Source organism: Phyllostomus hastatus, unplaced genomic scaffold (genome assembly GCF_019186645.2).
Source record: "Phyllostomus hastatus isolate PE091 unplaced genomic scaffold, TTU_PhHast_1.1 phas_scaffold_28, whole genome shotgun sequence".
NCBI lineage: Eukaryota > Metazoa > Chordata > Mammalia > Chiroptera > Phyllostomidae > Phyllostomus > Phyllostomus hastatus.
In genome coordinates this window covers 10,519,437-10,541,571 of record NW_025334022.1, presented here as the reverse complement: position 1 = coordinate 10,541,571, position 22,135 = coordinate 10,519,437, and the positions used below count along the sequence as shown (strand labels likewise).

At 40.6% G+C, this 22,135-nt stretch overlaps 2 protein-coding genes and 1 pseudogene across 2 annotated transcripts in view; all 3 read left to right on the top strand.

The window, feature by feature from the left end:
• Positions 1–15,715: 15,715 nt before the first annotated feature.
• On the top strand, positions 15,716–16,263 carry LOC123805167 (annotated as a pseudogene).
• A 151-nt stretch (positions 16,264–16,414) lies between these two features.
• Positions 16,415–16,855, top strand: LOC123805034 (protein S100-A10-like). The gene has a single exon (XM_045817464.1). The coding sequence runs from the start codon at positions 16,415–16,417 to the stop codon at positions 16,853–16,855; it is 441 nt and encodes a 146-aa protein (XP_045673420.1).
• A 3,722-nt stretch (positions 16,856–20,577) lies between these two features.
• Positions 20,578–22,135, top strand: part of IL1RAPL2 (interleukin 1 receptor accessory protein like 2) — a 74,038-nt gene continuing 72,480 nt past the window's right edge. The window contains 1 exon segment of the mRNA XM_045817463.1: positions 20,578–20,645. Coding sequence (XP_045673419.1) covers positions 20,578–20,645 — 68 coding nt within the window.

The following is a 22,135-nucleotide window of genomic DNA, read 5'->3' as shown; positions in this document are numbered from 1 at the left end:
ATGGTGTAAGTTGGTGATTGCGTTTCATTTTTTTTGCTTGTAGCTGTCCAGATCTCCCAACACCATTTTCTAAAGAGGCTATTTTTACTCCATTTTATGCTTCTGTTCCCTTTGTCAAATATTAATTGACCATAGAGACTTGGGCTTATTTCTGGGCTCTCTATTCTGTTCCATTTATCTACATATCTGTTCCTATGCCAAGACCAGACTATTTTGATTACCATGGCCTTATAATATAGTTTGATATCAGGTATTGTGATTACTCCTACTTTGTTCTTTCTCAAAATTGCAGAGGTATTTGGGGCTGTTTGTGATATCATATAAATTTTTGCAATGTTTGTTCTATATATGTAAAATATGTCATTGGTATTTTAATAGGGATTGTGTTGAATCAATAAATTGCTTTGGGTAGTATTGACATTTTGATTGTTAATTCTTCCAGTCCATGAACATGGTATATACTTCAATTTTTGATGTCTTCCTTAATTTCTTTCTTTAGTGTTGTGTAGTTTTATGAATACAGGTCTTTTATCTCCTTGGTTAGGTATATTCCTAGGTACTTTATTTTTCTTGTTGCTATAGCAAGTGAGATTTTTTTCCTGATTTCTGTTTCTGATATTTCATTGTTGGTGTACAAAAATGCCTTCAATTTCTGAATATTGACTTTGTATCCTGCTGTTTTGCCAAATTCACTTATTAGGTTGAGTAGTTTTTTGGTGGCCCCTATAGGATTTTCTGTGTACACTATTATGTCATCTGCAAACAATGACAGTTTTGCTTCCTCCTTTCCAATTTGGATCACTTTTATTTCCTTTTCTTGTCTGATCGCTGTGGCTAGGACTTCAATACTATGTTGAATAGAAGTGTTAAAAGTATACAATCTTGTCTTGTTCCCAATCTTATTGGGAAAGCTTTTAGGTTTTGCCCATTGAGTATGATGTTGACTATAGGTTTCTCATATATGTCATTTCTTATGTTGAGGTATGCTTGCTCTATTCCCATTTTGCTGAGTGTTTTTATCATAAGTGGGTGCCATATGTTATCAAATGCTTTTTCCATAACTATTGATATGATCATATGATTTTTGTCTTTCCTTTTATGTGATATATTACATTTATGGATTTGCAAATAAATAACCATCCTTTCATCCCTGGGATGAATCTCACTTGATCATGGGATATGGAGAATTAGGATGATTCTGGCTTCATAAAAAGTGTTTGGGAGTCTTCCCTCTTGGGATTTTTGGAATTGTCTAAGGATAGGCGCTAGCACATTCTTAAATGTGTTCTAAAATTCTCCTATGAAACCATCTGATCCAGTGATTTTGTATGCAGAGAGTTTTTTGATTACTGCTTTGAATCCATCAGTAGTTATTGGTGTGCTTGTGCTTTCTGCTTCTTCTTCATTCAGGTTTTGTAGGTTAAACTTTTCTAAAAATTTGTCCATTTCAACCAGGTTTTCAAATTTCTTGCCATATACTTGTACTTTGTAATACCTTGCAATGCTTTGTATCTGTGTTGTATCAGTTGTAATCTCTCCTCTTTCATTTCTGTTTAATTTATTTGGGCCTTTTCTCTTTTTTCCTTGATGAATCTGTTTAAAGGCTTGTTGATTTTGTTTATATTTTCAAAGAACCAGCTCCTGAACTTATTGATCCTTAGAATTCTTCTTTTAGTCTCTATGTCATTTAATTCTGCTCTGATCTTGGCTCTGATGTTGTTTTTTTCCTTCCTTCTACTTGCTCTGGCCTTTGTTTGTTCTTCCTCTATTTTTTAAAGGTTTTATTGATTTATTTTTTAGATAAAGCAGAAAGAGAGGGAGAGAAACATCAGTGTGTGGTTGCCTCTCACATGGCCCCCACTGGGGACCTGGCCTGCAACCAAGGCATGTGCTCTGACTGGGAATCGAACTGGTGACCCTTTGGTTCACAGCCTGCACTTAATCCACTGAGCCACACCAGCCAGGGCTGTTACTCCATTCTTGTAGATGTAGGGTTAGGTTATTTGTTTGAAATGTTTTTAGCTTCTTTAGGTGGACCTGTATCTCTATGAACTTATGTCTCAGGACTGCCTTTGCTGTGTCCTGTAAGTTTCAGATTGTTGTGTGTTCATTTTCTTTTTGTTTCCAGCACTTTCTCATTTCTTCATTTATCTGATTATTAACCCATTCATTTTTTAATAGCATGCTATTAAATCACCATGAATTTGCATGTTTTTGAGTTTTATCCTTGAACTTGTTTTCTAGTTTCAAGCTTTGAGGTCCAATAATATCTTGATATGGTTTCAGTTTTCTTGAATTTGTTGAAGCTTGTATATGTCCTATCATGTGGTCTGTCTTTGAAAATGTTCTGGTTCTGGCCAAGATGGAGGCGTAGGTGGATGCACTGTGCCTCCTCGCACAACTGAAACTAAGGACAACAAAAATTTAGAAGCAGAAAAGTGGCCAGAACAGAGAGAAATGAACTGAACGAAAGTCTGACAACCATTCATCCATACTGGTAAGGAGGGGCGGAGTTGGAGGCCTATGGAGAGCAGTGAGGGGTCCTGGCAGGAAAAAGCAGTGGCTGGCAGATGCAGGCACGCAGGGTGCAGGGGGCAGTTGGCGGACCCCAGGAGTGCAGAGGCAGCTGACGGACCCGGTTGCTAACCCTGGGCACGGGAGGCAATGAGCAGACCCAGTGAGGTGCGCAAGGCAGCTGGCTGTCCGCAGTCTCACATTCGCATGCAGATGAACTAGGCGAAAATTGGCAGCAACACAGACTGTGCAACCCAGGGACCCAGCGCTGGAAAACAAAACCTAAAAGCACTGATTGAAAACACCTGTGGAGGTTGAGGCCGGGAGAATCTCTCAGCCTCACGGGAGAGCTCCTTGGGGAGACCCACAGAGTCCTAGAAAGTACACAAGCCCACCTGCCTGGGAGCCAGCACCAGAAAGGCCCAGTCTGCTTGTGGGAAGCGGCAGAGGGACTGGAGTCCTAGAGAGAGGGGAGCAGGTGCCATTGTTCCCTCTCGAACCCTTCCCCCACATACAATGTCACAACCCAGCAACTAACATGCCCTGCCCTGGTGAACACCTAGGGCTTCACCCCTCATACATAACAGGCACGACCAGACCAAAGTGGGGGGGGATGTTTCAAACAGAATTAAAAGCCCCTCGGCCAGTATTGTTAAGCAAATGAAAGATTGCCAGTATATCAGATGCACAGTTCAAAGCACTGGTGATCAGGATGCTCACAGAACTGGTTGATTTTGGTTGCAAATTAGATAAACAAATGCAGGCTACAATAAATGAAATGAAGAAAAATGCACACAGAACCTTAGTGATGGAAACAAACCTGGGTTTCAAATCAATGGAATGGACCAGAAGGAAGAAAGGAACAACCAAATCGAAAAGAATGAAGAAACAAGAATTCAAAATAATGAGGAGAGACATAGGAACCTCCAGGACATCTTTAAACGTTCCAATATCAGAATTATAGGGGTACCAGAAGGGGAAGAGGAAAAACAAGTGAAAAAGTTATTTAAAAAAATAATGAAGGAGAACTTCCCCAATCTGGCAAAAGAAATAGACTTCCAGGAAGTCCAGGAAGCTCAGAGAGTCCCAAAGAGGTTGGACCCAAGGAGGATAATGCCAAGGCACATCATAATTACATTACCCAAGGTAAAAATGAAGGAGAGAATTCTAGAAGCAGCAAGAGATAAGGGGACAGTTACCTACAAAGGAGTTCCCATAAGAATGTCAGCTGATTTCTCAAAAGAGACTTTGCAGTCAAGAAGGGGCTGGAAAGAAGTATTCCAAGTCATGAAAGGCAAGCACCTACATCCAAGATTGCTCTATCCAGCAAAGCTTTCCTTTAGAATGGAAGGGCAGATAAAGTGCTTCTCAGATAAGGCCAACTTAAAGGAGTTCATCATCACTAAGCCCTTATTATATGAAATGTTAAAGGGACTTATCTAAGAAAAAGAAGATAAAAAATATGAACAGTAAAAAAAGACATGAAACTCACAGTTAGTAACAACCACACCTAAAACAAAAGCAAACTAAGCAAACAACTAAAACAGGAGCAGAACCACAGAAATGGAGATCACATGGAGGGTTAGCAACAGGGGAGTGGGAGGAGGAGGGGGGGGAAGGTATAGAGAATAAGTAGCATAAACAATAGGTAGAAAATAGACAGGGGGAGGGCAAGAATAGTATGGGAAATGTAGAAGCTAAAGAACTTCTGACACATGGACATGAACTAAAGGGGGGAATGTGGGTGGGAGGGGGTGGGCAGGGTAGAGGGGAGTAAAGGGGGGAAATGGGACAACTGTAATAGCATAATCAATAAAATATATTTAAAAATGTTCCAATTGCATTTGAAAAGTATGTATATTTTGCTTCTTTGGGATGAAAGTTTATATATATCAGTTAGGTCCATTTGATCTAGGACCTTGTTCAATGACACAATATCTTTGTTGATATTTTGTTTGGAAGATCCATCCATTTTTTTTTGACAGTGGGGTGTTAAAATCCCCTAGTATAATTGTGCTGCTGCCTATATCTTTCTTGAAGTCCACCAAGATTCTCCTTGTACTTTTGGGTGCATATATGTTTTATAATGTTTATGTCTTCTTGATGGATTCTTCCCTTGAGCATTATGAAGTGTCCTTCAGTGTCTCTTTTTATGGTCTTTGCTTTGAAGTCTATTTTGACTGATATATGTATTGTTACCCAGCTTTTTTTCCTACCCATTTGCTTGGAATATTTTTTTCCCCAACCCTTTACTTTCAATCTGTGCTGTTCTTTTTTTCTGAGGTGGGTCTCTTGTAGGCAGCTTATATGTGGGTCATGTTTTTTTGTACATTCAGCTACCTTTTGTCTTTTGATTGGAACATTTAATCCATTAACATTTAAGGTTGTTATTGATAGGTACTTGATGATTTTTCCCCATTTGTTCCTGTGGTCCTCTGTTTCTCACTGTTTTTCTTCCTCTTCTTAGAGCAGTCCCTTTAGCATATCTTGTAGTGCTGGTTTGGTGGAGATCTATTTTTTCAGTCTACTTTTTTCTGGAAACTCTTTATTTTGTCTTCCATTTTAATTGAGAGCCTTGCTGGGTGGAGTCATCTTGGTTGCAGGCCTTTGCTTTTTGTTACTTGGAATATTTCTTGACATTATCTTCTGGCTTGTAGTGTTTCTGTTAAGAAGTCAGCTGCTAGCCTTATCAGAGCTCCCTTGTATGTTACTTCTTGTTTCTCCCTTGCTGCTTTTAAGATTCTCTCTTTGTCTTTAAAACTTGACATTTTAATTATGATATGTCTTGGAGTAGGCCTGTTTGGATTCATCTTGATTGGGACCCTCTGTGCTTTCTGAACTTGTTTGGCATTCTCCTCTGCAGGTTTGGGAAGTTTTTTGTCATTATTTTTTCAAAATGGGTTTCTATCCCTTTCTCCTTTTCTTCTCCTCCTGGTGTTCCTATGATTGGAATGGTGTGTTTCATGTTGTCTTGCAGTTCCCTTAAGCTGTGTTCATATTTTTTTAGTCTTTTTTTCATGCATCTGCTTTATCTGGGTGTTTCTTTCTACCTTGTCTTCCAGCTCACTAATTCAGTCCTCTGCTTCATCTAGCCTGCTTGTAATTCCTTCTAGTGTATTTTTCAGTTCAGAAATTATATTCTTCCTTTCTTCCTGGTTCTTGATTATACTTTGTATTTTTTTTTTCATACTGTTTCATTCCTACTCAGTTCCTCGTAGTTTTCTGTGAGTTCCTTGAGCATCTTTATAGCCATTCTTTTGAATTCTGTATCTGATAGTTTTATTTCCTCCATTTCATTTAGCTCTTTCAGTGGGGAGGCTTCCATTCCTTTTGATTGCAGGTTTTTTCTTTGTCTCCCCATTTTAGGTGACTCTTTTTGTTGGTTTCTGTGATTCCCAATGCTCTGCTTTGCCAGCTGTGTTCATAGCGTGAGTTTCTGTGGTAGCAATTCTTTGGGATTTAGTGGTTTGGTTTCTGTGTTTTCCTACCCTGGATATTCTAGGGTTGCCATTTCTTTTGTTTGTGTGGGTTGTGTTTTTGTACTCAAGATTTAGCTGTTGATGGCTCCTTTGCTGGTACATTCTCCCCTCCAGCTAGTTTACTGGTATTCACAACTCCAGCATTTTGTTGTATGTGATCAGGGACAGTGTGAAGGTGAAATGGAGTAAGACAATGGGAGAGTATTTTGTGGGATTTAAAGTACTAACAAGTAGAGAAGAGATAGGAAGCCCTTTGAAGAAGTACAGGAATAACCATGATATTTCATACAACTAGCTACTTTTTATAAAAGGTGAAAAAGAGATAAGACTCTTATTAGAAGGGAAAAAGAATGTGAACTGACTTTAGAAAGCAGAGTGCTTATGTGTGGTTAAATGGTGAGATACAGTGAGAATAAAGGATAGAAACCTGGTGTAGTGTGTGAGAGAACAAAGTAAACCAGAATAATCATAAAGCTCAGGAAGATGGTGAAATGGATTAAAACCAGGGAAGGGTGTCATGTGGAATTTGGAATATCAATAATATGATAAGCAAAGTATAATCTAATCTGAATAAAAATAATAGAAAGTAATGACCAAGAGTAGTGTGTTATTGGAATATGAGTGAAGTAAAAGAATAATTAGAATGCAATATGAAAGGGAGAATAAAGAAAACCGATGAAACAATGAAATCAATCAAACAAAACAAAAAACCTAAATGGAAAGAAGATAAATTGAAAAAATACAAAAAATAAAAATAAGAAAATAAAATAAAATGTAAGTTCTGTAAGATAGAGTAGTGAAATTTGTCTCAGCTCAGTGTTGGCCTTCTGAATTCTTTCTGGATCTGTCTTTGGTCTTCTCACAGCTCCAGGGAGACAATTGTACTTCAACAACAACAGCAACAAAAATTTAAAAAATAAAAAAAACTTCTTGCTGACTTTAAACCTGCCTAAGAGGTTTTTTTTAAAAAAATATATTTTACTGATTATGCTATTACAGTTATCCCATTTCCCCCCTCACTCCCCTCCACCCTGTACACCCTCTCCCACCCACATCCCCCCTTTAGTCATGTCCATGTGTCATGATTATAAGTTCTTTAGCTTCTACATTTCTCATACTATCCTTACCCTCCCCCTGTCTATTTCCTACCTACAATCTATGCTACTTATTCTCTGTACCTTTTCCCCCTTTCTCCTCCTCCCACTCCCCTGTTGCTAACCCTCCATGTGATCTCCATCTCTGTGCTTCTGTTCCTGTTCTAGTTGTTGCTTAGTTTCTTTTAGTTTTGCTTTAGGTGTGGTTGTTAATAATTGTGAGTTTTCTGTCCTTTTACTATACATGTTTTTTTTTTTTATCTTCTTTTCTTAGATAAGTCCCTTTAACATTTCATAAAATAAGGGCTTGGTGATGATGAACTCCTTCAACTTGACCTTATCTGGGAGGCACGTTATCTGTCCTTTCCTTCTAAATGATAACTTTGCTGGATAGAGTAATCTTGGATGTAGGTCCTTGCCTTTCATGACTTCGAATACTTCTTTCCAGCCCCTTCTTGCCAGTAAGGTTTGTTTTAAGACATCAGCTGATAGCCTTATGGGAACTCCTTTGTAGGTACCTGCCTCCTTTCCTCTTGCTGCTTTTAAGATTCTCTCCTTATCTTTAATCTTGGGTAACTTAATTATGATGTGTCTTGGTGTATTCTTCCTTGGGTCCAATTTCTGTGGGACTCTCTGGGCTTCCTGGACTTCCTGGACTTGCCTGGAAGTCTATTTCCTTTGCCAGATTGGGAACATTTTCCCTAACTTTTTGTTCAAGTAAGTTTTCAATATCTTGCTCTTCCTCTTCTTCTGGCACTCCCATGATTTTGAGGTCGGAATGCTTAAAGTTGTGTCAGAGGTTTCTTTGCCTCTCCTCATTTTTCGGCATTCTGGTTTCTTCATTCTGTTCTGGTTTGATGCTTATTTCTTCCTTTTGTTCCAAATTGTTAATTTGAGTCTCGGTTTCCTTCCCTTCACTGTTGCTTTTCTGAATATTTTCCTTTATTTCACTTTGTGTAGCCTTCATTTCACCCTGTATTTTGCGATCAAGCTCAATCAATTCTGTGAGCATCCCGATTACCAGTGTTTTGAACTCTGCATCAGAGAGGTTGTCTGTCTCCTTGTTGCTTAGCTCTTTTTCTGGAATTTTGATGTGGTCTTTCATTTGGGCCATATTTCTTTGTCTCGGTGAACCTGTTTCATGTTATGGGGCAGAGCCCTAGGTGTTTGCGTGATGTGGGGGTGAGGGGGTCAACCCTCTTTGTGCCGTTGTGGTGCTATCTGTGGGGGAGGGATCAGAGAGGGAAGAGTTCTGCTTGCTCTGCTCTGGTACCACTTTCCATCACTTCCCTCGCCTCCCACAAGTGGATTGTGCCCTTTCAGGTGCTTATTCGCAGGTGGGTGGGTTTGTGTACATTTTAGGACCCTGTGGGCCTCTCAAATAAGCTCTCCTGTTAGGTTCCTGCCACGGCAACACCCACGGATTTTTTACATCCAGGGGTTCTGAGTCTTTAGTTCCCTGCACTGAAATCCTGGGTTTTTCAGTCTGTCTCACTCCCCTCCCTGAGTTGTTCCTCTCAGCTTATCTGCATGCGAATGTGGGCTGGCTGGCTGGTGTGGATGGTCCACCACCTTGCCACACGTCCTCTCCATCCTGGCTGCCCATTTTTGCCCCTCCTACCAATTTGGGTGGATGTTTCTTTAACTACTTGGTTGTTGGACTGCCATGCAAATGATTTTCTGGCAGTTCTGGTTGTTCTTGGTTTTTAAATTGGTTGTTATCCTTTTTGTTGTGCGAGGAAGCGAAGCATTTCTGCCTCTGCCTCCATCTTGGCCAGAAGCCCTCAACTGGATTTTAACTGTGTTAAAATTAGTTAAATCAAGTCTAAATGGAATATACAACTATTAATAAGCACAATTTAATAAAGTATAATCCCAATTGTGGAGAAGAGGGCAGATAATTTGCAGAACAAAAAAGCACATAGAATAAGCCAATACTTGAAAACATATAAACCTCATTAGGAGACATGGGAATACAAATACAAAAAAAGCATCTTTTTATACCTATTTAATCAACCCAAAATGTTTTAAAAGGTTAAACCCAAAACTTGTGAGGCTGTGGGGAAGTATATATGGTGAAAGTGGTGATCATAATAATAACAATAGCCAACATTCACTGTGCCCACCTTCCTCGTAACATTTCTTGCAGGGGGCCTGTTGTTTTCTCCCATTTCATAATTGAGGCAAAAGTGACTCAGCTGAGTTAACTAGTTCACTCTAATAAGACCAGCCTAATTAAGCTTGTTGAAGTTTAATCCCTGTGTTTTTCAAGCAAAACTCTACACTGCCTTCCCTTAGAATATGTAACTAGAGCAATGAAAAAATTCTTACTCTCTCAGAAATATATTCCAGACCCAGAAATTTACCCTAAGAAAATAATTTCAGAGAGGAAAACGATATCTGTTTATCCATCTGTCTCAAACCACACACACAAAGATGTTTAACAAATAGATATTGATTGCTCATTATCTACCAGAAGGAAAATTATAAGCAAATTATAATATGTGAATGCAAACATGTTTTCACTATAAAAAAGGTGTTGACAAATTTGACTTTCAAATAAGTTTATAAATTGCCCAGTGCTCAATATACCATTTTCTTCTCTTTGTTAATTAATTTGAATTGTGACCCCCTGTGTTGTACTCAAGGTAGCTAACAGACAATTTAAGATATGTAAATGTTGCCAACATAATCAAGTGTGGAAAATATTGATGAAAAATGTTAAATAAAAAAAAAACTGGCCATGCTACTCACTGGATGTTGTCTGTGTAGAGATGATAGGTAATAGGATGAGATTCAAGGGCTGAATTTAGTCAGAAAGGTTATGTGACTTGGGATGGGAGCTGGGGGAAATTTCCAGTAAGAATGGAAGAATGTTTTCAGTGGTGAAGCCTACAGCTTACTTTCCTGAAACCAGGCTCTCGATTTTTGTATCGATTACCTATTATAAAAGCCAACTTTGCAAAAGTGTTTGGTGTACAAGCCCCAAGGTTGGTGGGTAAGCGCCTTAGTCCCAGAGAGAACAATCCTCTGATCCTCTCACTGCACCCCTGCTCCTACCGCTCCCCCTTCCAGCCCCTGCCAGCCCTTTGCGTGGCCCTAAGCTCCTCTTACCAGGTTTCCTGAGAATTGCCGGTGCTTCTTTAAAGGGTGGAGGGTGGCACACACAGGAAGGCTGGCGCGGGCAACCAGTGGAGTCACATTTGCCTAGGGTGGCTCCGTTGCATGCTCAGCTCAGCTCAAAGGAAGGAATGATTTTCACTTTCACATTGGTTACACTAATCCCTTTTTCACCAGTTAAATCGCTGCGTGCCGTGTGCAACTGGGGCATTTGGTTTCTATTCACCACCCCTCCTGGAAAGCTGAGACCTTCTAGCGGTGAACTTGGCTGGTACCCAGTGCACGGAGGCAGGATTCTGGGGGTGGGACTAGGAAAGGAGGTTATGGGGGTTAGGTGGGGGTGGCAACTTTTTCATAGTCCGTGTCCACTTGAATTTGTAGGCCCTTTTCCAATAATGACAGTAATGTTTTAAACCATTAATCTGTTTCTGAAATGATTTGTATTGAGTTTATTGCAGTGACACTGGTTAATAAAATTACATAGGTTTCAGGTGTACAATTCTATAACACATCATCTGTATATTGCATTGCATGGTTTTAAAATTTTATTTTCTTCCTGAATACTTCTTAGTTAATATGAACTTGTGAACCCTGACACCCTCCTAAGGCACTGGCTTTGCTGGTCTCACTAATACCTGGCTCACCAGGCTTTCTTCTCTGATTAATTCTTCTTGCTTTTTATAGAAAGGATTTTGATGATATTAGACCACTAGATTTATGAGATATTTCCTGAACTTCTGGGTTAGCGAATTGAAATTTTGCACTGGAAAAAATAGTCATAAATGGACAATTGTTTCTCACTTCACCTCACTGGGAGAGTCTTGGTGGCTGGCAGGGATCTTTTAATGTCTAAAAGAAGCACAAAATTATATGGGCTGATTGACCATTTCAAGATATTTTCCAGCTAAAGATCTTGTATGTGTGCACATGTGTGCTGTGTGTGTGTGTGTGTATGGAGAGGGAGAGAGATATATGGAGAGAGAGTGAGCCAATAATGCAGAGCACAGTGCATGAATTGGATGGAGCATTTGAGTATTCTGCTGCATGGCCAGGCCCCTAGGGGCAAGAGGCTATTTTAGGGTTTTTTTTTTAACCATTTGAGGTAGTTTTGTCTTATTTTATCTTTTTATTTTTAAATTACTTTTCAATTACAGTTTACATTCAACACCACTCTTCATTAGTCTCAATGCACAGCATAGTGACTGGACAATCAAGCACCTCAAAGAGTGTCCCCCACCAAAGCTCAAGCACCCAACTGGCCCCACACACAGCCACTGCAACATTTATTGACTATATTCTCCATGCTACAATTCACATCTCTGTGACTATTCTGTAACTACCAATTTTTACTTCTTAATCCCTTCACCTTTTTCACTCAGTTTTCCAATCCCCCTCCCCTCTGGCAACCATCGGTCTGTTTTTGTATCTACAAGTCTGTTTCTCTTTGGTTTGTTTTGTTGTTTAGATTCCTCATATAAGTGAAATAATATGGTATTTTTATTTTTCTGCCTGACTTATTTCACTTAGTATAATGCTCTCTAGGTCCATCCATGCTGTTGCAAGGTAAGATTTTATTCTTTTTTATGGCTAGGTAGTACTGCATCATGTATATGTGCCACAGCTTTTTTATCCACTTGTCTGTTGATGGACACTTGAACTGCTTCAGTTTCTTGGCTATTGTAAGTAATGCTGCAGTGAACGTGGGGGTGCATATATTCTTTTGAATTAGTGTTTGGGTTTCTTTGGCTATATTCCCAGAAGTGGAATTTCTGAGTCATAAGGCAATTCCATTTTTAATTTTTTGAGGAACCTCCACACTGTTTTTCATAGTGGTTGTACCAGTCTGCATTCCCACCAACAGTACACGAGGGTCTCCTTTTCTTCACATCCTCGCCAACACTTGTGTCTTAATTTATTGATGATAGTCATTCTGACAGGTATGAGGTGGTATGTCATTGTGGTTTTAATGTGCATTTTTCTGATGATTAGTGAGTGATGTTGAGCAACATTTCATATGCCTATTGGCCATCTGTATGTCCTCCTTGGAGAAAAATATATATCATATATATATATTTCTATATTTCTATATTTCTATATATATATATATATATATATATATATATATATATATATATATATATATATAGAGAGAGAGAGAGAGAGAGAGAGAGAGAGAGAGAGACCCATCCTCACCTGAGGATATGCTTATTGATTTTAGAGAGAGAAGAAGGGAGTAAGAGAAAAACATCGATGTGAGAGAGAAACATCAATTGGTTGTTGCTCATATGTGCCCTGACTGGGGATTGAACCCACAAATTTTTTGGTGTATGGGGAAATGTTCCAATCAACTGAGCCACCTGGCCTTGGTGAGAAGTGTCTATATTTGACAAAGGAGAAAAAAACACAATGGGGTAAAGACAGTTTGTTCAATAAATAGTGCTGGAAAAAATGGACAGATACATGGAAAAAATTAAAGTAGACAACTTCTTACACCATATACAAGAATAAACTTAAAATCAATTAAAGACTTAAATACGACTGAAACCCATAAAACTTTTAGGAGAAAACACAGGCAGTAAAATTTGACCTTTCTCTTAGCAATATTTTTTTCTGATATATCTCCTTGGGCATAGGAGACAAAAGAAAAATACACAAATGGGACTATATTAAACTAACAAGTTTTTGCATAGCAGAGGAAGCCATCAACAAAATAAAAAAACAACCCACTGAATGGGAGATATTCACCAATGTTACATCAGATAAGGGGTTAATATCCAAAATTAAGGAAGGACTCAGACAACACCTGAATAACACACAATCTAATGAAAATGTGGGTAGGCCCTGGCCAATGTGGCTCAGTTGCTTGGAGCATTGCCTTGTTACCAAAAAGGGTTTGATTCCCAATCAGGGCATGTGCCTGGGTTGTGGGTTTGATCTCCAATCAGGGTGCAGGCATGTGGGTCTGGGCGCTTCTGAGAGGCAGCCAGTAGATGCTTCTCTCTGGCATCAATGTTTCTCTCTCTCTCTCTGCCTTCCTCTCCTCCTTCCTCTCTTTCTGAAAGCAATGAAAAAAAATGTCCTCAGGTGAGGATTAAAAAAAATTTAAAAGTGGATAGAAGACCTAAATAGACACATTCTCCATTTGAGGTAACTTTTGTATATAGCATATGACAATGAAAGTTCGCTGCCACTAATCCAATGTCAATGGGAGTCCTCAGTCTAGGATGTAGAAAAAGGAGAGATTTTATTCTGGTGAACAATTAGCAAACTGAGGAAACCTAGCCTCGGGGAAAAAAAAGGAGGTGTACTGTCCTCACCACCCCCACCCGGTACACACACATAGAGGGGAGGCCTGCTATGTAAAGTGCCTGCCCTGGTCCCTGATAGGTCCATTTTTACGCACATGAGGAACCCAAATTTGTACACTTGTACTGGTACAAATAACACTGTCCTGCTTGATCCAAATATCAATGACCTGATTGGTTGGAATGAGGTGTCCTGACTGGTCATTATGAAGCTTCTCTGATTGGTTGGTAAAGATGCAAATAAACTGCAGGGCAGGTCTCAGTCCATTGGTCATCATGCAATGCCAGGAACTCCTTTATAATGCCAGGGTTGACTCAGCATTCAGGAGGCTGGTAGCTCCTTCTGTTGCTTTTCCCCAAAATGACACAGTGTATGAGAGGCCTCTGCCAGAAATATCTGCTAGACTCTTGATTTTGGGGTTCAATTAACCACAAGGACTCCTTCTAGCAGGTATATTCCTTATTAGAGTCAACAGGTGTAAGGTTAGGGTCTACCTTCATTGTTTTGTATGTGGATATAGAGTTTTCCTAGCACCATTTCTTGGAGAGACTGTCCTTTCCCCATTGCATGGTCTTACTGAAAACCATTTGACTATATATACAATCCATGAACTACTTTGCAACTATTGTCAGATAAACTACACTGATAAACTGAAAAAACAAACAAACACTAAAAGAGGAACAATTTGAAAACATCAAATTCAAAGGAGGAGAGTTGGCCACATTCATGCCCTGATCTTGCCTTGCTTTTTGTAGTATGACACTTCCAGATTTCAATGATACTGTGTGTTCATAGACTGCTTATCATTCACCCAGAGAAAGAGAGATCACTTTCTCTTTTAAAAAGAACACCTTAGAACAGAGAAAAGGGAACCCATGATTGAGGTAGAAGAACAAATGGAAAAAAAATCCCAGGTTGATAACTAATGATTTTATCTGCTTAATTTCTATCCAGAAATATTGCATGATGATATATTAAAGTAAATCCTTAATACATCAAAGTGACCAACAAATATGGTTATTCTTCTTAATGGAACTTTCTGATAAATTGAAATTTAACAAGAAACTCGTGTTTCATGCATTTCCATCTTTTCTGTTGAAAAAATTGTGAAACTATTCATTAGTACATTTTCCCCTCAAAGAGTCCAGCAAACTGAATTTGATGCTTGAAACAATGATTATGTATAGAGCAAGATGGCAAAGACTTTGATTTGAATTCCAACACAGCCACTTTATCAGCCGTGTCATTTTGGGTAGGTTATTTAACTTCTTTGTGTCTTAGTTTCCTCATCTGCCAAGTATTGATTAATCGTAATTCCTGCATATTGCTCAGCACAGTATTTGGTACATCAGAAAATTTTAGCTGTTACCATTATCACTGTTTATTATTTATTGTCCAATGTAATGCAACATCTCAGTGCAAGAAGCAACATCTCAGTGCAAGGTGCAACAGGGAAACAAGGAAACAGGAGACAGTTGGAAATTGCAAGTGTTTTCTGTGCAGGTAAGGGATATAAGAATTACATCAATGAAATAAAGTTTCAGTGGGATGCTGTAAGTTATGAAGGTTCTTGTCAAATGAGTGGCCCATACCTCAGGCCTAAAGGGGTTTGGGGGTGGGGGTGGGGACACAACATCTGGGTAGGCGGGATTGAGAAAGGGTCGAGTGGTGAAAGGAGGAGGAAAAGGCAAGATAGAAGCAGGCAAGCCCTGAATGATTCAGCTAGTCGAACAAGAGGCACAGGAACAGCATATGCAAAGATGTAGGGTCAAGAATGAGCAGAGCATGTTCTGGGGATCCACTGTGAGGCTGCAGTGTCTCACACTCATCATTCTGGAGATCAAATTATTGCTACAGCAGTAGCTGGAAAAGATGTAGGTGATTAGACTGAATGTGTGCTGACCCCTGGGACTTCCTCTAAATGGTTATACAAAGAGGGAAAAAGGTTTTCCTGGCAGTTTGCTTTTTTTCCTGCAGCAAATACATAATCCTGATAAATGGAAGTTCCATGCAAATGTGACTTTTTATTTGAGATATTGGTGTATACTATTATAGGGCTTATCAGTTATGTGTGAGATCGAAATACGCTTATGCAGATGTCCCTGAATATTGGGGGTGGGGGGCGCTATTAATGGAGTTATTTAAAATACCATTTCATCCACCCTTCCTCTTCCCAAAAGCAACCAGAGGTGACCTCTGAAGATGATTTGCTATTCACTTGACCCAGAAAACCCCACAAAATCATACAAATCAAGAGGTTCAAATCTTCGTGTTCACTTTAAGAATACTTGTGAAAGTGCTATCAAAGGTATGCATATTCAAAAAGCAACCAAGTATCTGAAAGATGTCACTTTAAAGAAGCAGTGTGTCCCATTCCGTCGATACAATGGTGGAGATGGTAGGTGTGCCCAGGCCAAACAGTGGGGCTGGACACAAGGTCAGTGGCCCAAAAAGAGTGCTGATTTTTTGCTGCATGTGCTTAAAAACGCAGAGAGTAATGCTGAACTTAAGGGTTTAGGTGTAGATTCTCTGGTCAGTGAGCACATCCATGTGAACAAAGCTCCCAAGATGAGGCATAGAACTAACAGAGCTATGGGCGGATTAACCCACACATAAGCCCTCCATGCCACACTGAGATGATCCTTACTGAAAAACAGCAGATTGTTCCTAAACCAAAAGAGGAAGTTGCACAGAAGAAAAAGATATCCCAGAAGAAACTGAAGAAACAAAAGCTTATGGCCCAGGAGTAAATTCAGCATAAAATAAATACTAATAAATGAAAATAAATAAATAAAATACCATTTGACACCCCCCCTCCACCTCCTGCTACTAAGGCACCCACCTGGGGGCACTCTGTCAGCCCTGTGATCCTGCCCCATCTCCAGCCAAGACCTCACCAAGATGACATCTCAAATGGAACACACCATGGAAACCATGATGTTCGTGTTTCACAAGTTTGCTAGGGATAAAGGCTATTTAACAAAGGAGGACCTGAGAGTACTCATGGAAAAGAAGTTTCCTAAACTTTTGGAAAATCAAAAAGACCCTTTCACAGTGGAAAAAATAATGAAGGACCTAGATCAGTGCCAAGACAGCAGAGTGGGCTTCCAGAGCATCTTTTTGCTAATTGTTGGGCTCACCATCACATGCAATGCCTATTTTGTAGTACACATGGAGCAGAAGGGAAAGAAGCAGGCAGCACCGAGCTGTTACTCCTGCCCTGATAAGAATTCTCTCAAAGGGTGTTTAAGGAATCTCTGCCCCACAGCTTGTCACCTGTGTAAAAACTTCATGAGCAGACTGGGACCCTTAGAAAATGTACAGAATCACACTCCCATTTGACAAGAGAGAGAAAAGCCAATTAAAGCCAGATAAGCTTTTGATTTTTATAGTGCTTGCATCCTCGCACCCTCCATAAACAAATTTCCTTAAAAAAATCTTATTTATGCCCACGTATGGAGGCTTTCTCATGCTTCCCAAAGGAGGAAATGATAAGGAGCAGGGTGAGGGGAATGGACCTTGATTTCTGGTCTTGGCTTTGCTTGTCACAGTTGAATAGAAGCCTCATAACTTGTGGAGATGGCTACCTCTTCTCTTCACGTTTCACATGTTTACTAGGATCACAGCTGGTAACCAGCCTCCTTACTGTTTTAAATGAATGTATTGACCATTCCCTTAAACAAAGTCACGAGGAGAGTTGAGAGGCTACAGAATATGTTCATCTAATAAAAAAACAGGTTTGTCCATGGAGATGCCTGAAATTTAAGCCTCTGTGTTAAATAAACAGCTGAAGAACCAATTTAGCACCCTGCAATATTTCTCTGCGTGACTCCCCGTTGGAATTGAGATTTTTGACATTGTGGTGGGCCCAGGGAATTCATTGCACATCCTTAGAAACTCCTTCTAGTTAAAATGAAGAAATAGAACCATCCTGGGTGGTGTTTTCAGGGGCTGGGGCTGGAGACCTGTGCCAGGGACAATCACATAGTAGGACCTCCCCACCCCCCATCCTGACTTTTTCTTTTTCCTCATGAATATTTCAATCCTGCTGAGACCCCCTTAAGGTGATCACTTGAGTTAAAAAAGCTTATGAGAGGAAAAGAAAAAACAGCCTCATTACCTTACCTTGTGATGGGGACTATAAAAGAAGATGTTAGGGACTTACTGGAATATATACCTGACTACTGTTTTTCCTTTCTTCTTTTTTGTAAAGCTCAGCTAGCCAGGGCCACCTCCTTGTGCCCCCACTGGCTACCTCCCAGAGACACCATCCAGTTGTCAGCACCCATGTACTACCCAGCTCAGTAACTACTCCCTCCCCTCACTCCCCACACCGCTCACTCAGTAACAGCTCAGGCCCCAGCATGGACTTAAATTTCTTTCTCTCCTGAGTTGCCATGTTGTCCTTTCCCACACCTGATTTCCAAACATGTTTTGGTTCCTCTCTTTGTCTCCCTTGTTCAAGAGGGAACTAGTTAGAGACTATTCCTTGGTCTCTATCCTGTCTTTTGTTTTTTCCCTAAAGCAAGATTTTTGGACCAAGCATAGAAAATCATGTTCCAACTCTGGTTCTCATAGAGGCCCTAGTTCTGCCTGGGCGCTGTGCGTCAGAAGGTTCCAGGTGTATCAATTATGCTGCCCATGCCTGTGGCGCCACCTCTTCAATCATTTGTGCCCCCTTGTTTGTGAATCACAACAGAGTGTGCTTTCAGAAGGAGTCTTTTGTATCCCTAGAGTCTGAAAATATTTGCATGTAAATGTTGGGAATCCAGAGAGTCTCCTTCAAATGTACACTTTGCATAGGGAGGCATACAGATCATTGGGGTACATTTGAAAATTAAATTTAAACCACTGTACTTTGGGTCCCTGTCCCACAGTGTTTCAGTGACATGTGAGAAGGAGAGTGTGATATTGATCAAGGCAAAACATAAGTGACCACATTTCAAAATGAGTACTAATTGCATAATGAGTTTCCAAACTGTTAGCCTATTTTACAAAAAAAAAAAAAAAAAGTTAATTCAACACAAGCCCAGGGCTGGCTGCTGCTTATGTGTCGTGCTGCCAGTTGGCAGGCACAGCTTTGCAAAGGGATTGAGGGAGACGAGGGTTACTGTAGTGGAAGCACTTTTGGCCTTTTGTGAAGAGGGTGCAAACTGCATCACTCTCTCAAGCCTCTGCTGTTCAGAGGTCACCAGTGGATATTAGGACACTGCATGCCTTCAGAAGTTGCCTAGAGCTAACTTCCTAGAGGTAAAATGGCCCAGTGCCAAGGCTTGGGCATAAGCCTTGAGTTTGAAGTCCTTCGGAGGAAAGAGTTCTGGACAAATGGAGGTGATAAGCACTGAGAAGCTGAACCTGGGCTGGTGTATGCTGCCCCTAGCTGAGAAATCCCGAGCCCAAGGGAGGGCATGGCCATATAGCCTGGCCTTCTCTGGAAGAAAATCTGCATGCTACCTCCAACAGGCTGCTCCCTGATGAGGGCCAGTGTAAAATGAATGGAGTGAACTGGGTGATCATAAAAGCCACATCCAGTTCAGAGATAACACCAGGGTCTCTTCCTCTAGGCTGAGTATCCCCCAGAAGAAGAAACACACTTTGCTCGGAAGAGTGGCATGAAAGGGTGGAACTGGTTCCCTGTCATCACCATCTGTTTACTGCAGAACTCATAAATGTTTTTCTCATTTGCCAAATAAAGGTGATCTTGTGTGAAAGTTCCTCGAAGGAAAATGCGAAAGTGTCTGCTAAGAAAAGGAGTGAGGCAAGGGTTCATTCTCTTTGGCACATGCTACTTGCCTTGACTAAGGAGCATTAGGAAGACCTTGAATGAGTCCCCAAATAAAAACAATCTCATGCAGTATTCTTAGGAAGAAAGGTATGTGACAAGGGTTATATTATCATTTGCCTCCAGAGAGTTGTCCACCCAAGACTGGAGAACCCCAATCAGGCACCACTTTATACTACCTCCCCATCTCCATCAACAGGAGGCCCTGGGCTGCAGGATTCAAATTGGATTCAGGACCAAGTTGGACTTACCAATCAAGAAATTCAGTAAAGCACTCTATTATTTTGCACCGTCGTTTTACTTTCAGGTTTTCAGCAATTCCTAGAGTCACCCAGCACCAAATGACTGGGTGAGAAAACAGTATGTCCATTTCCAGAGTATGCCCAGCCTTAGGTATAACACTCCATGATCAGAATTCAGGCAAATGTCTGATTCTTCTTTTGAAAACAACTCAGATTGAACTCCATCCTTTATTTTTATACATTTTCAGAAACTCTTTGTTTAAAAAGTGACTTTTCACACTTATTTCAAGGGAGGCCCTTGTACTCTCAGCTAAAGAATCATTTCTATCCCTTCAGTCCTTTCCCCACTTTCCCCCTAAGCATTTGTAGTCCAAATAATCACTGCAATTTTGATTCTCAGGGAATTCTAGGTTAGATCACCAAAGTGCTGATTAGACTTGTTTGAGACAAGATCCAGGTTAAATCAAACAAGTTTTTTTCCCCCCAAAGATGTCATACCATCTCTGCTTAATTTGACTGCAAACGTTACTATTGTGAAAGCTCCTTGTCATGTGTTCTTCAGTGCGAAACTTTAGAAAGAGCACATCCAGATTATTACTGTGAAATGCTGAAGTTCCTGTACTCCTCCTGAGAGTGTGTTTTTTTTCTGATAGCCAGTTTCTAAAAAATTTTAATAAATCAAAATAATTTCCTTAAATTAGAATACTTAATTCCCTATCAATGCCATAGAGATATTTGAAATGCACTTTAAGAGGAATGTTCTGTCCAGGCTGGTGTGGCTTAGTGGATTGAGTGCAGGCCTGCGAAGCAAAAGGTCACCAGTTTGATTCCCAGTTGGGTACATGACTGGGTTGTGGGCCAGGTTCCCTGTAGGGGGCACATGTGAGAGGCAACCACACATTGATGTTTCTCTCCCTCTCTTTCTCCCTTCCTTCCTCTCTAAAAATAAATAAATAAAATATTTTTTTAAATAAAGATTTATAATTCCCCATCATTTCTGAAGGCTAAAATTCCAGGGTAGCCAGGTAGTTCTGGCTCAAATGGCAGCCAAAGCCATGGTCATCTCAAGAAGTCCAGGGCTGGAGAGTCTACTTCGAAGTTTACTCAGGTGGTTGTAGGCAGGCCTCCATGCCTAACTGTCTATTGACCAGAGGCGTCCATTGCTCACCACGTGGGTCTCTGTTGGGAACCGCCCTGACTGGTATCAGAGGCTGAAACCCCCGCCTAGCTAAGGCTAAGGGAACGCCCTTGGAACCGTAAGCCAGCAAGGAGACAAAAGCTTGTCTTCCTGTCAGGAATGCTGCTTCTGCTGCTTTATTCATAACTGAACCCCCAAAAAGCTTGGTCGGTTAGCCAAAGACAGGTAAGATTCCCCACGGGGGAACGACCTAAGCCAGGCACGATCACTTTGGGAGGCCCCCCAAAAGAAGGACTTGGGGGGCTGCAGCAAAAGGGGGTGATGGACCCTCGCTCCTCGGCTTTGACAAAGTCTGAGTTCTCACCGTCTGGGAGAAAATCTCCTTATCTCTTGGTTGCCTTAGTTCCCTTGCTCCACCTAAGCCTGAAACAATGACAGGGTAGTACAGCTCGGTACTGAGAAGTGCGGATTTCCCGGGGTGATCAGGCCTAAGAAAGAACATGTAAATTACTGTGAAACCTTCTTTGTTTAGAATGCTCTCAGTTGAATGAGAAGGGTCTTAGGAGGAAGTTATTTTGTTCCTCAGTCTTACAGCTCTTTGACCCCCCAACTCAATAGACCGGCAGAGTTCTTTGTTTTCTATAGTTCCTTACTTCCCCTAATGAGTACTGTACTTTACCTGAATTATTATGCAGAATGAGCCTAATAAAAGCAGGTATGGATGGTAAATCAGCGCGCTCCCCCACTAGGGGGGGTGGCCATTTTGTCCCTACTTCCCCACAGAAACTAGTCTGTCTCTGTGCATGTGTTGTTTTTTCTCGCGTGTTTTGTCGAGCCATCCACAGCGTTCCGTGGTCACTGCTGGCCGGTGACCCACGCGCAACAGGTCTCTCCAGAGGACTGCTCATGCCACACGAGCTTACTTCTACCACAAAGAGAAAGGACAGTCCAAGACAGAAACCACAGTGTTTTTGTTTGTTTGTTTGTTTGTTTGTGTTTTGCATTTTCTCAACCACTTTATTACTTTCTCCTTATCTATGTTAGTGTAACAGTAACATTTCTCCACCTTAATCTTCATTTTGAGAAATGGAAGAAACTAAGGCCTCAGCTTTCAGCTAGCATTAGCATTCCTCTGCAAGAGAAAAGGTTATTTATTTTTATATTTTAATCTTTGTTCAAGTACAGTTTTCTCTCTTGTACTCCCATTCCAGCCCACCCACCCAACCCTCCCCACTTCCCTCCCATTACCACCCTCCCCCTAGTTTTTGTCCATGTGTCTTTTAAATTTGTTCCTGTAAACCCTGCTCATTGTCCCCTGAAATTCCCTCTTCTCTCCCCTGTGGTCACTGTCAGCCTGTCCTCTATTTCAGTGTCTTTGGTTATATTTTGCTTGTTTCTTTGTTTTGTTGTTTAGGTTCCTGTTAAAGGTGAGATCATATGGTATTTGTCTTTCACTGCCT

What these genes read in the sequence shown, in the direction of transcription:
- LOC123805034 (XM_045817464.1), top strand. Translation starts at nt 16,415, where the DNA reads ATGACATCTCAAATGGAACACACCATGGAAACCATGATGTTCGTGTTT.